The following is a 17,852-nucleotide window of genomic DNA, read 5'->3' on the forward strand; positions in this document are numbered from 1 at the left end:
GTGCCAAATGGCTGACAAGTGGAGGAAGTAATAATGGTTTTTGGTCGGTTTGCCTTGCTAGAGTGGGAGATGGCATACCCAGTCCTAGAGCAGCATTGCATCTGGTGGTGGAACACTGCAGTAGGGGCTGTACAAGATGTAGTCTGGGAGTGAAACTCAGCTGATTACAGCTGTGATTTTGGTCAAGTGATTTTATGAAAAAGTGCATGTGTGTGTTAGTGTGCATATGTATATGTGAATATACATATGAGGCTAAGGTGATTTTATGAACGTGAGTGAGTGAGTGAGTGAGTGAGTGAGTGAGTGAGTGAGTGGTATATAAATATGAAGCTAAAGTGTTTAACTGATTTTATGTGTGTATGTGTGTGACTGTTTGTGTGTACATTGTATGCATATGTGTATATCTAGATATGAAGCTAAGGTGTTTAACTGATTTTATAAAAAGAGAGTGAGGACAATTATATATATTCTTCCATGCATGTATGTTATACATATGCATCGCAATGACTTCTTTTTTACATGAAAGCTTTGTTTTATTAACACAATATGTCTTCTGGCTAATTTGCTAATTTTATTTTCTTTCATGTTTTGAATTGACACTACTGTTGTAAGATATATCTTTGATTGTTTCATAAATCCCCTCCCCATGCAGGCATAGAGACCATACAACAGAAAACCACCCTCATCCTCTCTCTAAAATAGCAAACTCAGATGCTGAAACAGGATTCATGATCATTGATTTACCCCAGGACTGCCCCCTGTATTACTAATAGACAGAGGCACAGCCTAAATGCTTTATCCCATGCATGGGTCCCCTCAAATTATCTATGGTATGATCCCAGTTATTCTTATTAGGGGTAACATATAATTATCAACCATGGGATGGATAAGTCCAATCTATAACCAAATGGGATAGGTTATTTTGAGTGCAAAAAGGGAAATTGGCTAGGCTTAAAATTACCTGCAAAGGAAGCCAGCTTATTACTTATCTATGAACCTATGAAAAAAGGTATAAACTGATGCCATTGATCCCAGGAACAAGGTTCTATAATTTTGCATGATATCTATAAGCAGGATGGGGTGTGGGATGGTAGGCTTTTAGTCGGGGGGAAATCTGAATGACAATGTAGGAGACAAAGATGGACTGTATCTTTTATGCCATGATAGAAATAATAGCATAGAGAACAGTTTCCTTTATTTCAGACATTTGAAATGAGAGGCGATTTAATCTCCCAACTGCTAGCAGTGTGATCAGTGACACTGTTGAACTGGGAAGTCCTATTATTACTGTCTTGCAAAGAGAAATATTTTAATTAAGAAAAAATACAGTTCTGTTTGCAAAGAGCCTAATGTTCTGAGAATGGGCACCCCAGTTATAGTAGTGTGATGCTTACATTAGGTTGTTGGGTATTTGCCAATTTCACCACATAAGGGATTGATTAGAATGTCATGGAAGGATGGAGAGATTTTTTTTTAATTTAGAAAAAACCCCACTTGTGGTTTGTAAGAGCAGGTATTCTAGTATTACTAATGAGATACATGAATGGGAAAATCTGTGGCTACCAGTGTCTTTGTAAAGTGCATGGGTTTGGAATGGAAACTCTTACATACAGATGGAGAAGGGTTTTAACTTGACTTAAAACTCTGATTTTGCTACTTATGTGAACTCTTATTTGGAGCTTATTAAAACACATGCAGTTACAGCCTCCATTTACAAACCATATTTCACTATGCCTTATGAAGCTGTGTTACTACTAAGTCTCTGCCATACAAACTGATATGGCACTGCTAGGACTCCCAAAAGCACTGTTATCACTTGAATCATCCGTCACATGTCTGTCCAAAGCACACATTATAAATGTCATCACTGACTTATTAGACAATTAGAAAGATTAGCAATGCTGCAGGTCAGCCAGCACCGCTTTAAAATAAAGATGCAAATGGTAAAATATGGTTATATGACTGGCCATTGCAGACCACAGCTCAGAAGAGCATTCTCCTCATCTGAATAAAGTGTTGCATATATGTACATCCTAGTCTACACAAATTAGTTCCTGGGTTGTCAAATGTCAGCAGATGAGTACACATATTAACCTTACTTATGAATAGCAGCATTTCCTAATGTCACAAACAAAAGTTGAGAAAAACAGAAAAATATGTAGCACTGTAGGTCATTGTGTTGAATATGGAAACAAGGAGATAAAGGCAGTATTCACAACTTCAGACTTTGCAAGTAGGAGGATTTATAATGTTAAGGAAAACTCGGTTAAACATAGTTACTTTCTATCACAAAATGCTTTTAATTTTCTCTAATCCAACCCAATTAATGTCTGGTATAAAGAAAACAATGTAAATATTACTGCTTCTGCTTGCTGTCAACACCTACTTATACAGTCTCTTTACATGCAATTTTGGTAGATTCACACATTTTATTGTGGCACAGCTTCTTTTATATCATGGTCATGGAGGCATTATTTGGATAAGGCAAGTCAGGACCAGAGAAGGATAACTATGTCTAAGAAATTTAGGATCTAATGATACTAAACAAACCTGACTTTACTGAACACCAACTGAATGGACACATTAAAGTGAAACTATGTCACATTAGAAGGAGCACAATTTCATTTATTCAAGACTGCGGGAGAAAAGGCATCAGTTTCCATTGGGCAGCCAGTGAAAAAGCTCAACGCACACCTAGACATTTATAGGGGGGCAAGCACACCTGCTCTCACATACCCTTGGATTTACATGTAACAGCCTTGAACTCAAAGAACCCAAGGGAAGAGGGGGGGATATAAGTATTCCTTCTTCCACAGTGCTGTGTGTTCTTGGAATTGTAGTTGCCTTAGTTGTGGAGGTTCAGAACAGCTTGCCACTTGCAAAATGTTGTAACTGAAGTTTGTGCTTTATTTAAATTTCATGATATTGTCTAACTCTGAATAATAGATTTATACCATCACTGAATAGAACAGACATCTGTAACTGCAGTATTTGCTTATTGGTTTGTGAAAAGGCATTCAATAAGGTAAGTTTTGCTCAGGCAAATAAGCCAAGCATTTATTGCCTTAAAGAAACAACTAATTAATTAATTCCAGCTGTACTATTTTAACTAATCAGCCAGTAAAAAGTCTGTTAAGGAGTACAGAACTAGGTAATGCTGTCAGGTCATTATATTAAGTGTGCTTTTTCAGACTCATATGACCAATATCATACCTACTATAGCTCAGAACTACAATTCTAATTTTTTTTTTGTACAGGTTCATAGGTTTGTAAGTGAATAAATACTAGACTAACAACCTTTTTGGGGCCTTTTTAAGTCAAGTTATGTTTCCCATATGTATATGGTAGGTTGAATACATTAGGCTTGTTTTATGCAGTATATGTAGACTTGGTAATTTACAAGTTGCCTCTCTCTGGGTATCAGAACAGGGGTGAGTTTGTAATTTCCTATCCACTGGCCCAAGTTACACGTGAATTGGATTAGGGTGGAGCTCTGCTTCACAAGTAGTCTGTTCCAGAGGAGGAGGTTCTAAGAAACATACCTATCCCTCCAGCATATCCTACTTATGTTGTAGGCGAAATTCAGGCCTTGCTTTGCAAATGTGCAACAGGTCTATCAGAGCAGGATCATCCCTCAGATGCCTGTAGAATACTGAGTAAAGAGGCAGATCTTTGAGGCAGTCCAGGAAGTCCATGTTGTTTACACCCACTATTCTTTTTATGAGAAACTTCTGCAGATGCTCTAGCTGTTGCATATGCCTGGTCAGGTACATATTGAAAGAAGTATTATATTCAGTGATAGGTTTGATGAGGGCTGAGTACAAAGGAACAATTACTTCATTGGACCCAGATGCCATACCCTTGTCATAAGTTGCACAACAAAGAACAACTTCCTTATCACCGTAGACACATGATGATAAAAGGATAGATTACTGTCTACAAGATTCTCAGATCCCAGATCACTGGATCTGCTTTCAGTGGGGTATTATCAATGTGGTTGTTGCCAAGTGTGGTTGTCTTCCCACAAGATACTATTATGCATTTCTTGGCATTGAGTTTAAGTCCATGGCTCTGACACCAGTTATTTGTTTGTGTCAGGCCTTCTTGGAAGGTATTTGCATCACTGGGATTCTATGACTATGTCTAGGTTGCAGTCATCCACAAAACTGGTCAGACAGAGGCTCTTGAACTTGGTCATGAATTAAAAGTAGATGATGCCAAAAAGGGGCAGCAACAGCACTGAGCCCTGAGGGACTCCAGTAATAACTGGCCTCTTTCTTGAGGAAGATGCCCCTATCTTAACTTCCTGAGTCCTATTTTTGAGCTAGCTGGCTATCCGGGGAGTGACATAGGGTTTATAAGTAGTTTACTGAGTTCATCAACAATGCCTGAGAGGCGTATTCTGTTGCATGCTTTGGCCAGATAGAGGTAGGCAGTCTGCACAGTTTTTTCCTCATCCATCACTTTGGTGACCTATTCAAGAAAGTCCACCTGGTTGAGTAGGCATGACTTGCCCCTGACAAAACCAAACTGGGATGGATCCAGTGTCTGAAGGTTGCCTATGTCATTGTTTATCATTTTCACGATAATTCTTTCCATGGCTTTGCATATGAGATGAGTCAGGTTTATGGGTCTGTAGTTTCCAGGGACCATAGATGACCTGCCCTTGTGTAGAAGGATGATAGTTGTATTCCTGCATTCACTAGGCATGAAGTCTGCCTGAGGGCAATGCTTAAATAGTGATACTAGCGGCCCTGATAGGTCATGTTTCATGTTATTTAGGAGGCATCCTTGGATATTATCAGGGTCCATCAATGCAGTGTTCCTGGCCTTGGATAATACCTTAAGGACCTGTTCCCTAGTGATAGTTGTGGGAGTTGAGGTTGGGGGTATTTTCTGAGGGATGTCTGGGGGGGGGATAAAACTGGCAATTAATTTGTCAACCAGAATGTTTGCTATATTCTCTGATTCGCTATAGGTTGCTCTATTTTTTGATTAGTTTGGCACACTGCTATGTATTGCCTTTGAGGTTGCTTGCACAGCTTTAGAAGCCTTGTGATTTCCTTGGCCAGGGAGGTTATCTTTTCTTCAAACTTAGCTTTGGTGGACCGGATTAACCCCCACATTGCTTGTTTCAGTGTACGAGGGAGTTTTTACCTTGATGGCGACTGCGCTGCTTAATTGTTGTCTTGATTTTCTTTATTTTATTAGACAGACTATTTACGATGAGAGTCCAGCAGGGAGATTTGCTTACGAGTTTATAGTGCACTTTTTTCAGGTAGGAACAATTGCCTCAGTGCAGCTATTAACATGACAGCACCTGGGATTTCATGAATAATTCCAATAAGCAGTTGTGTTCTCAGGGTTTGAGGGACTTGAAATTTTGCCAGGGTATCACTTAGTAAAATGAAGATTGCTTTTGAGTAATTCCTAAAGGTACAATGCTTTGTTGGGATCCCTGATTTTATTTTCATTACAAGAGAGACATCTTTATGATCCAACCTGACCAACAAGGACAATACACCAGGGGGGGGGGTGCAATATTCATTGGTGCTGACCAGGTCTAGGATGTAAGTGTCCATAGTGGGTGTATTTGGCTAAGGGTGTTCATATTTTAAAAATCCGGGAATCCCTGAAATCTCTGTGCCTGTGTGTTTGTGGTTGCCTATGATTCATGCTATACTTAGGTAACTGAAGTCTCCCATAAACATGGTATTAGATTGAACAGGGAGTGCATCCAGTGCATTTAGGGAAGAACTATGGGTTTCCTGGATCCTTGAGGGAAGCCTGTAGCTTGCAAGGATATGGCAGTGACTTTATCTATGGTAATTTGGAAATGGAGCAGCTCCAGTCTTGAGGTGTATTTGCTCTTGATAAAAATTAGGACTTCTCCACTGTTTGTCCCTTTCTGTGCTGTAGCTGGTCTAAATGTGAGGAAGGTATTATACCTCTGCACTGCTGGGGTGCTCTTCTCAGCGGTAAACCACGTCTCATTAACTGCAAAGATGTCTGCATTCTCCAGGTTGAGAAGAGTTTGTAGGGAGTGGAGTTTCTTGTGCAGACGCTTGGAATTGAGCAGTAGCTCCTTCATATTTTCTGGAGTTGGTTTTACTATGTTGGAAGGTTTATCGGCTTGGCACTGCCTAAGAAAGGCACTACTAAAGTGGACAAGATTTTTGCCAACATTTGAAAGCCCAAAGGAGACAGGAGCAGACCATCCCTGGCATAGTCTGTTGACCGTATCTTTCTAGGCTGAAAAATATCATACTCCCCAAAGTGACACCCAAATCTAAGCCAATTATTGAAATCAATTATTTCTTCATATCGTGGCATCATCCTTGGAGAAGACAGAATGCTGCACAAAGCTAGGCTTATACTGGCCAGGGACAAATTCTGAGAAATCCATCTCTTCACATTGTCCAGAAGTTCATCTCAGATCATTTACACCTATATGGACTATGACTGAGTTGTATTGGTGATTATGGTTCAAAATCCTGAGTGCATATGTGATTTGACAGATCTTGGTGGCAGATAGATAACTGACAGTGATTCTCTCCATACTCAGCCTGGTGAGTGGGACATCTGTATGCCTCACAATGGTGTCTCCTCTGACCAAATTATTGGGATATGAGGTGATATGCTTTATGGGCTTGAAAGCTGGGACACCACAAGATGTGGCTGTATGTGACATGGTGGGTGTTGTTGAAATATAGTGCTTTTGATATTGTTGAGAAGACTTACTAGGAGTCCAATGTCTAGGAGGTGTTTGTGGTTTAGGAAGATTACATTTAAGATAATCCTATGGACTAGGCTTGTAAAGGCTCTATGTGACTGGTCTACAGTAAGTGTGGTGACTGTAATGTGTTTGTTATTGACAACCCTTTTGTTAGTATATGTGCTTGTATTCTAGAGCCTTATCTCCAGTAACATTGTGTAACTACACCTCTCACATACTATGTTAGTTTGTTTGAGAATTAGGTGGTCTTCAGTAAACATGAGACAAATGCGACATTGCCACAGGATGCCAATATCTACTTAGCTGGCTGCAGAGAAAAAAGGAAAGTGCATATCCAATATTACAGGACCCTATAAAGTGCTCTACAAGGCAAAAGGTGCTACATGGGATTTCCATCTAGCTAGCTCAGTTTCTGCAGAGTAAAAGGCAGCAAATTATGCTATCTAAGCCTAATTTCATAGGTGAGCTATCCCTCCATGAGCAAATTAACTTCTCTTAGCACAACTAGTTTCTGCAACAATTTCAGTGGTAGTTATATATGGAAAATTTTCAATTCTAGGCACGTGCATACATACAGAGCAGTGCTAACCATGTGCAACTTTGCAGAGGCAAAGAAAAGTAGCAAACAAACAAACTAGCCTTCTAACCTCACACTTTGAGGTATCAAACATTGATTCTCAACTCAGACGACACCTAGCTACCCTCTCCTGCAACTAAGGTGTACATCAAATTCTTTTCTATATAAAAAAACTTATTCTGCACTCCCCAGAGTGTGTTAAATAACCACATTAAAACCAAACACAAGTGTAGAACACTTCGGCGAAAGAAAAAGGCACTTCTCAGTGAAGTAAAGAAGTACTAACATGCATCACAAGTCATTTAAAAGACAAAGGGCAATGCAGTGATGTTTTAGCAAATATATAGTTCTGGATAGATCAGGAATCAAAACAATCAACTGCAGTGTAAAAGCAAGCAGCACTAATAGTCACTAACTGCAAACATTCAGCAAATAATACAAGAATGTATCAGCAATTCTTACATATTTCTAGTAAGAGCATAAATAATTACTGAAAAGTATTTATCTAGCTATGGATTTATCAGGATTCAGATTCAGTAGCAAACTTCGGCAAACAATGGTGTGGTCATCAAGCATGTATAAGCTCTGAGGTAATGAGCCAAGCAAGGGTCATGCAAATGTGACGTCTTTATAAAGGCAAAGAAAAGTGCCAAACAAACAATCCTCTGTCCAATCAAAACCACAGAATTTAAGGTATCAAATAGTGATTCCCATCTTGTAAAAACACTCTTCTGCACTTTCGTGTTCATTAGTTTTCTTTGAGGGGAGTGTCAGTCCCCAGTCATGATCTTTTTGTCCTTTATATCCTTCGTGGCGGTCAGCAATCCACATCACCCTGTTTTCATCTCTTTCCATAGAAGGATATACCTTACGAGAGCCTTTGACCTTTACATATGTAAATGAGTGGTAGGCTGCCATCAGTGGACACATCATCTTTTATTTTGCTGACCAAATCACCTCCCTGTGGAGGTCTGCAGGTATAGTGCGGTCTCTTTTGTAATGCCTATAAATGTGGACAGACATTCATACTTATCCCTGCCCCCATACTATAGTGCATTTACTCCTCAGCTGGCTATATCTGCCTTGCCCCTGTCCTACCACCCAGCTATCCACCAGGCACTGTTCAAGCAGTGGGAGTTGAACTAGTTCCTCCCTCGTGATACAGTCAAGAAAGCATCAGCAATTCACGCTGATCCATTTATAGTGAACTCCATCACCCAGGGTATTAGTTGAACTTGGGTCAGCTAGCTGGGTTGTAGTCTGAGATTTATCACCCTCCTCCCCATAGCTGGTATTATAGTTCCAAATCAGAATAAAACCAACTCAATTTGTTACTCAGCTACTCTTTAAGAGTAAAATTTAAGTTCAACATAAGTGCTACATCTGATGAACTGCATCATGGCTATATAACAGCATATTCAATGTATGTGCATGACTGTGACCTCAACAGTACTATGATTCCACACTAACTGATCTTAATTTCAACCAGCAAACCTCAGATATATAATGGGAGTAAGAAGGTAAACTGGCAAAGATGCCACACATGGGCCATTTTCACAGTTGTAGATGGTAAGGCACTAACTGTCATGCAATAAACCAGGGTATGATTTGTGGCTCAGGCTTATGTTGGAGTTGACATAGGAAGAAGGAGCATGCCATTCCTAGGGGAATGGGGACAAACTGGGTCTATATTAGAAGCACAAAAACTCTAAACCGCGAATGCTCACATGAGCGAAAATGCCGGAAATTGAAAGTGTGATTGCAGGGTCGTGTTACAGTGAGGAGTGGGATGTTTGCCCTTTCCTCACTGTAGTGTGACCTCGGAGTTAGAATATATCGTTAGTGGGGGGGTGTGAGGGGCATGGCCCCCCACAATAGCAACTTCAATCACCGGCATTTTCGCTCATGTGAGCGTTCGCGGTTTAGGGTTTTTGTGCTTCTAATATAGACCAAACTAGATCACAGAATACCATAGTCTCCAAGTTGGTGATGAAGCATGGAGTAAGCCTTGGATTTGCATTTGGATCATGAAGTCTTGAAGGTGGTGGCCTTCATTAATGTATAGTGACATACACATCCACAGGGAAGATGTAGTGTCTCCCCTGTGGAGATATAGGTCACAGGTTCTCCACCCAGGGAAAAGTTAAGGCCAAAATAGAAATGCCATCATTGCCAAGATCATTATCATTACACAAACCATCTCTATGGCTGCCTGGATGACAATCCTTCTAGATGGCTGTTTGTGTGGGGGGATACCGAATATGTGGAAATGAATGGACTCAAGTCCAGTGGGGGAGGCTTAAGAGTCAGTGAGCAGGGAGGAAAAAATCATAGAGGAAATGTCATACGAGGCATAAAACATAATGTGGATACATTTGTGTAAATATCTTTCTGGTTTGTCACTGTACTTGGGCACAATAAAATGATTTTAAATACCAAATATGGGAACAATGACAAATACTGACAACAACAAATCAAACAGCACATGCAACACATAAGATGTCAATGTGGTTTACATGGTAGGAACACAGCAAAGGCATCTGGAACTGTTTTATGCAAATTACATATGGAATATTATAACAGCATGATGTAGCAATGTTGTGGAGTTGCTACTGCAGATGATGATCAGTCATATTTTTGTGATTGTGCTCTGAGGGGTATATGCACAGCCCTAAACATTAGGAACTATAAAAAATGATATCAGGTGCAGAAGACATGTATGAATGGTGCACAGATGCTCAACACTAAAAATTATTATATGATAACTGGGAAACTCACATATAAAAAACAAAAAATGAAGCAGCTTTCATCTAGATCAATATCTAAACTTCCTCAGTCTCAGCTGTAATCTTCTCAGTCCTACTGAGAAGATTACAGCTACTTTGTTTTTTGTTTTTTATCAGTTTTTGCTGTTTGTGGTTTTTTTAAACTCTCACATATACAATGAGCACAGATGACTAAGACATATCAGTTCAGGCACACACTTTTTTACATTTATAAATTGGAATGTTAGTGATACTTTGTTTCTAATGCACTGAAGAAGGGTCATCATACCCGAAAGCTTTGTTGCTGTTTGTTACCATTAAATATTACTGCTTGCCATTTCCACTGTCTTTGTTTGACCTTTGATAAATTGCCAGAGTATGACTTCACAAAATAACATAGTACCATCTCTATGAATTGTTTTAGTTTTTAGAATGAACTACTTAAATACAGCACACACTGCACACTGTTGTCATGGTGTTGAATGTTGATTGCTCAAAAGATATATGTAGTGTCTCAGAAGATTAAGGCTGTCAGCTGCTGATCAACTTTAGCTTTGTCCTTTAAATCTGTTAATTTCTCTCAGTCTCCGTTAACTTAACTAATGGTGGCACAGGAACACTATGTAACCTACTCAGTGTCACACAGTGTTCCTGTGCCACCATTGAAAATGGACCTAGTGAGAAACAGATAAATAGACTGATAGACAGAAAGATAGAAAGAAAAAAGAAAGAAAATTATTGGCACCTGTAATTGTAACAGGCACATGTTAATTATGGCTGACTGGTATAAATTCAGCTAGGACCCAGCATCTGTGAGCTGATTGAATGACTCAGTGATAAATTTTTCATGCTGCCCACAGGGTTGATAATATCACTGCTGTTACTACAGTAACTGAGTATACAGTACCACCTCCATCTGCACATCCTACTCAAAAAGAATTCCAGTCACTGATAATGGGGCAGGGGGATAATGTGACTGATGGTCAGCAGCAGGTGAAGACTGCTACTGTGCCAAACTGAGACAGACCTACAACAAGGATGTCATATGTTAACATGCTCCTCAGTCCATTACTGGTGCATGCGTGTGTGTGTGTGGATAGGTAACTCATACAGACAGGACTGGTTAGGAGAGACACTTGCAAGTAATTTGAGTTTCAATCACTTCAGATTCTGATTCACTGGATGCTGAAATTGCAAGGATGGCATTTCTGTGCTTTGACATAGGGAACATAATTGCTTGTGGCAGCCCCATAATGGCCTATGACTGTGCTGTCACTATGGTTGGTGCTGTGAACACTGTCATTGGCGAAGTTCTAGTACAGCACAAAAAATTTTTCAGAGATAATGTAGGATCACAGATCTAGGATCACTAGGGTGCTGTAGGACATTAACTAGATATGGATCAATTGCAGCATGAATTCCATGTGAGGCATAAAAGTAAGATGCCCACATGAGATAATTACAATATGCCATTATCATGTAGCTTCACAGGTACAATAAGGAACTACATTTGTTTACAAATGTTGTTTGTGCACTGGAGCAGATACAAGCACAACTTATTGAAAACCAGCCGCTATTGCTCCAGCCCCTCCCTCATCAGCCTGCCTCTACATCAGCATCACAAGCTACAGTACAGGTCTCTACACCAATCAGAATTAGCACACATCACCATGGTTTTGCAGATGTTCACATGCAATTGACAGACAGTTCCTACATGACCTGGAAGTTGATGCTGCAGGCATTTCACAACATGGTGGATATCTGACTTCCTCCCCCATTATAGCAAGGAATACTTCAAATGCACAGACAAGAGCATGGAGTTTTGGTGGGCAGTAATCTTTGGGTGTCAGTGTAATCCAAAGTGCTGCTTGATAAGGAGGAGCCACAACTTGGTGCTATACAGTCCTATCTCTGTCATGTCTGCATGTTAATTACACTGCTTGCATTGCACATACTAATTGTATGTATGCCTAGTTGATTTGTTGCAGTTTATTTTTACATGTCCAGTGGGTTGCCCACAATGTTTATGTATTACATCTTATGAACTTAGTAATTCCAATCATATTTTATCCTATAGCGCTTAACTTATCCACAGACAAGCTGTATCATCGTATTCTTTATTGGCTCAGGAGACTGGAGGATGGCATTTCATCATTGTGTTCTTCTAGTTTATCTGCAAGTAATCAGTAATACTTACTGATAGTTATGTCAATGGGAAAAGACATGTTTTCTGGTACAGTGTATATAGACCTTACCAAAGCCTTTGACTTAATCAATCACTCCTCTCTTATAATCCACTTTTCAGAACTAGACATTAGTCCTTAGTTCCAAAGTTATCTAACTAAACACCATTTCTCAGTGAACTATAACTCCAGCACCTCAAGCCCCTTTCTGCTATTCAAAGGTGTAACTCGCATATCTATTCTTGCTCCCTTCTGGTCTCTAAATACATCATTAAACTTCAGCTTGATCTTCCTTTCTTTTCTCTCCTCCTGTATGGAAATGACACTGCCCTCTACTGCCCCAAAAACTCCCTTCCTACCTTACAGTAAGATACAATCTGACTTCAGTCTCCTCAGTGAGTAGATTACTACTAAAAACTTTGTACTAACTGCATCCAAAACTAAATCTAGGATTTTTGATACTAAACAAAAACTCAGCAGATCCAATAAAACTTTAACAATCTAGATCACAACAACCATCCATTAGAGCAAGTCTCCTCTTTCAAGTATTTTGGTCTCTGGTTAGACCCTCACTCAACTTCCACCTTCATCTTGCAGACACACAGAAAGAAAAAAAAAAATAAATAATAATCCCCTACCTTTCTTGGCGCAAAATCTATCCCATTTTCACTCACACTCTATCACATCTCCAACAGGTAAAGAAATCCTATTCCATCAACTCAGATTCAGCCTTCTTTTTATATCAATGTCTTCTACTAAAACTCTACCACAGTTCAAATATTAGGAAACAAAACATGTAGATTTATTACATATTCCCAAGAAATGAACACCACTGTATAACACTAAAAAAGGCAATCTGGCTCCAAGTTAACTGACATACCTGCTCATAGGTTCACAACTGTTCAAATTTCTATGTGGACATACTCTCCGTCCTTCAGTCTCAAAACTAATATGACATATCTCCACATACAGCCTAAGAAACCTGAATCGCTTAGGCTTAAAACATGCATTCTCTATTCTCAGGTCCAGACTGTGGGAGTCCATCCCACCTGAAATTAAAGACTCATCCTCTTATTCCAAGTTCTATTCTCTACTAAAATTAAATTTATCTAATCAAGCAAAATGCACTGTTACCCCTCATGTCGCATCACTTAGGTCTACTTTAATTCTTCTCCACTAAGATCCTTTGCTCACTTTTATATCTCTAATTTGTTCTACTCTAACTTCTCAAGTGTTTTGAAGTTTTTGTACATATTGTAAACTAATACATTTAATTTACTATGTATCCAAAGCATAGCTCCGCCACTGTACAATTTTACTATTATTTCTTTGTTATTGTACTCTTGTCTATTTGCTGTGTCCGGTCAGTTTTGACCCATCTGAAACTGAAAAAGGTCTAAATTGATCAGTGTTCTGAAAACAAATTCAAATTAATAAGTAGATAAATATGCTGCTGTATGCAGCAAGCAAAAATGTTCTACAGCTGTTGTGTGGTTTGTTTCTGGTGACCTTTAGGAGTCATCCAGACAATGGAATTTCATTTTCTAAGTGTGCAAAATCCCATCCAGTCAGGTTTCTAGCTCACTAGTGTGCACCATTACAGGCCTTCTTAGCTAGTGTCTGTGGTCTTCTGATGGGGTAAAAAGCCATGGATCAAGACGTCATTTGACAATATCCATAAAATGATAATGTGGGATGGTGTAATCTCAAGAGTGTGGCAAAGAATGTTAGAGTACCAAATGTGTACATCATGGTTGCAGCAGGATGCCTAGTACAGGTGTGTGCAAGCCATCCAATGTGGTTACATACAAGCTGGATATTGACAGAGTGATACCCATTTTGCTGTCATAGGCAGGGGCAAGATCAGTGCTGGAAACATAGGTGGCAATATGCATGACATTCAGAGTGCCAGTGATGCCTGGGAATCATGAGCTCCAACAAAATCCCCATATAACTAGGGTTTATTGTGCCTGCTTCTGGAGTATTCTGATGTCATTCTTCAAGTGGGTATTAGGCACTTAAAGAAATGATTGACAATATGGTTAGCCGAGGCCTGGTATATTCCAATCAAATTCCCAGTTGGCTTCCGAAAGGTGCTAGCAGCAAGGACAGCAATGGTTATGATGACCCTCATTTGCAAAAGAATCAGATGCCCTTTAACACACTGCACCTCCATCCTTGAACAAAGGTTGTAGCAGAGATGAATTGTGTAGCAATCCATCCAGATGCAGTTTTGCTGCTTCTGCCAGTTGTGGATGGTGCACGGGACTTGCACCTAAAAGTGCCACTGTCCATGCTGTGCATAGCTGGTGCACTGCTTCTACCTGATAAGGATGCTGCATAGAACTTGCACCTGAAGGTGCCTCAGTATATGCATGCTGTGCACAGCTGGTGCTAGGTCTCATGCTTGGTGACGATGCTACACAGAACTTGCACATTAATGTGCCATTGTGCGTGCATGTAATAGAAAGCTGGTGCAGCTGTTCTTGCCTGGTTAGAGTGCTGCATAAAATTTCTGCTAGAAATGAATCTGTGCGTGGTTGTAGTACACAGTTGATGCTACTGCCACTACTTCGTGAGAGTGATATATAGCACTTACATCTGAAAGTGCCTTTCTGCATGCACGTAATACACAACTGGTGTTGCTTTTCCTACCTGGTGGGGTTGCTGCACAGAACTTGCAAATCAAAGTGCATCTGTGTATGCATGTGTCCCAGCTGGTGCTGCTGCCACTGCCTGGTGAGGGTGCTGCTTAGACTTTGCACCTGAAAGTGTTTGTGCATTTATGTAGTACACAGCTGGTGCTGTTGTTCCTGCCTTGTGAGGGTATTGCATAGAATTTGCACCTGGAAATGCCTCTGAGCATGCTCAGCTAGTGCTGCTTTTCCTACCTGGTAGGGTTGGTAAATAGAACTTGCACCTGAAAGTGCCATTGTGCATGCATCTACTTACTACACAGCCAGTGCTGCTGTTCCTGCCTGATGAGGATATTACACAGAACTTGCACCTGAAAGTGTCTCTGTGCATGCATGTATTGCACAGCTGGTGCTGCTGCCAATGCCTGGTGAGTGTGCTGTTTAGAACCTGGACCTGACAGTGTCTCTGTGTATGTATGAATTGCACAGCCAATGAGGGTATTGTATAGAACTTGCATCTGAAAGTGCCTTTCTGCATGCATGTAGTGGACAGCTGGTACTGCTGCTGCCGCCACTGCCTGCTGAGTGTGCTGATTAGAACCTACTCCTGAAAGTGTATCTGTGCATGCGTGAAGTGCACAGCTGGTACTACTACCACTGCCTGGTGAGTGTGTTATATGGAACTTGTACCTGAAAGTGCCTTTATGCATGCATGTAGTACACAGCTGGTACTACCGCCACTGCCTGGTGAGCATGTTATATGGAACTTGCAAATGAAAGTGCCTTTATGCATGCATGTAGTACACAGCTGGTACTACTGCCACTGCCTGGTGATCCTGTTATATAAAACTTGTATCTCAAAGTGTCTTTATGCATGCATGTAGTACACATCTAGTTCTCCTTCTCCTACTTGGTGGAGTTGCTACAAAGAACTTGCAACTGTATAGGTCACACCTGGTGCTCTTGCCAGTGCCTATCCAGTGGTGGTAAGTTAAGAAAAGTGGCTGGATTACAGCCAACACTTATTATGGATTAATTATTCTCTATATTGTGTGCACTTTCAGATTTAAAGTGTGTGACCTCGATGTTATTCATCATTCTTAAAGTGCAATCATGGTTTAAATTTGCCATCTACAGTACATGTAGTTTATTTGTGTGTGTTCCAAGTGGTTTATGCTACTACATACCAAGTGTTCTGCATCTATCCATAACCAGCTGTAACTACATAACCTTTTCATGGCATTTAGAGTGCACCTCAACTTTCCATAATGTGGCCAGTGTTTATAGATCTCACCTTATGCAGGTCTAAAATAAGAGGTAGTTTATAGTGTGGGTTTAATTAGTATAAAATCGGACTGTGTGTAAGGTCATAAAAAATAATGTTTCATACTTAAAAGAACACAAGTTAAAAAACAATTACAATATTTATCCTGCTATATGTTTAAATTTTTGTTCTAAAACTAAAATGAACTGAACAGCCACATATTATTAAACAATCACTATATATTCTACCTGAGGAAAATGGTAAAGTCCCAGTATCCTAGCAATTGGTATGGATAATGAAGACATGATATCACCAACTAAGCCAGAAAGCAATGGTCGGTCCTTGCAACAGTAGTTTGCAATTGGCACTTGTTTCCCTGACAGCAGTGACATAGCACTTTGAATGGCTTTAATCTCCATAAAGCAAGAGTCATAAATCTTGAAGCCCAGTGTAATGTTTGATAATAATTTAGGATTTTGATTGATTTCACTAATGGTAAAAACCATCCCCAGCATATCTCGATATATACGAGTGTGGAATCTATAAAATTAAAAGCAATAGAAAAAGAGGTTCACCAATATAACATTATATAAGATTCTTATATAAATAACTTTATTGTCAGTAACTGTGCTGAGTGAGTATACTGTGTCAGTGCTGGACGTGAAAATTAAATGGCAAAGTAAAATCATACTTCAATAATCTGAGAGATATTTGTATTTGCTAACATTGTATTCTGTTTTATGAAATCACTTCTGATCAATTATAAATTACTGGTACAACCAAACACCATAAAGAGGCACTGCAAAGCATGTTTGTTGGAAACATATTTGTTGAGCAAATGCTCAAACTATTAACCCTTTTAATCCTATGTAATATTTTTGCAAAATATAAAAAAGTCATGTAGTTTAAAACAATACCAAAGCATTCATGCCTGAGAGATAAAACAGACCCACAAGCTCATAGCTTGAGAGATGTTTTGCACCAAGAAGGTCTGGCGGTGTCCCTACTGCAACACTGTAAGAAACCACTTTACGAATAGCTTAAGTGTGATGTTTTTGTAAAAACTTAAAAACATCATTAGTGTAAAGTACAATGCAGAAAAATGAAACAGGATATAATATGAAAAGAAGAAGATCATGAGCACTAAAACAGAAAATGTTCTTAACATATCAAATACCAAAACATCTCTTATTCTCCCATTTATTTGATATACCTGTTTTAACCAGTTCAGAGTTTTTTTAGTTATTTTCTTCATTATTTTTGTTAACCAAGAAAGAGCACTAATCCATATAGACTTATTTCAGACATCGACTGGGAATAATGTCTGGTTAAGTGGCTTCCTCAAAGAGTCACACAGTAATGAAATGGAGGTGAAATTAATCAAACTCTCATTTACTGAATTATGAGGAAAAAAAACCTACAACCAATGGAGAGCAAAGCAGGAACCAACCCACCAACCCTGGAGTGGACAGTAAATCACTGTAAGGCATACATGCTTATATGCTCCCACTCGCACACTCAGGGGCAACTTAGCACTGCCTATCCACCTAGCAACACATGCTTTGGATGAGGGAGAAAACTGGAGAAGTGGCAAAAATTCATTTGAAAGCACAGATGAACTCATGCGAATCATGCAAACTGTAAACATAAGGCCCCACAGTCAAGATCCGAAATAAGAAATCTAGCACTGC

General features: G+C 39.6%; 1 protein-coding gene across 1 annotated transcript in view; it reads right to left on the bottom strand.

The window, feature by feature from the left end:
* LOC122788690 (vomeronasal type-2 receptor 26-like) overlaps window positions 1-16,676 on the bottom strand; it is a 104,046-nt gene extending 87,370 nt beyond the window's left edge. Inside the window, exon 1 of the mRNA XM_044055585.1 lies at window positions 16,410-16,676. Coding sequence (XP_043911520.1) covers window positions 16,410-16,676 — 267 coding nt within the window. The remainder of the gene's footprint in view (window positions 1-16,409) is intronic.
* Between the last annotated feature and the right edge of the window lie 1,176 nt (window positions 16,677-17,852).

This window comes from Protopterus annectens, chromosome 14.part0 (assembly GCF_019279795.1).
Source record: "Protopterus annectens isolate FY-2018-M chromosome 14.part0, PAN1.0, whole genome shotgun sequence".
Taxonomy (NCBI): domain Eukaryota; kingdom Metazoa; phylum Chordata; order Ceratodontiformes; family Protopteridae; genus Protopterus; species Protopterus annectens.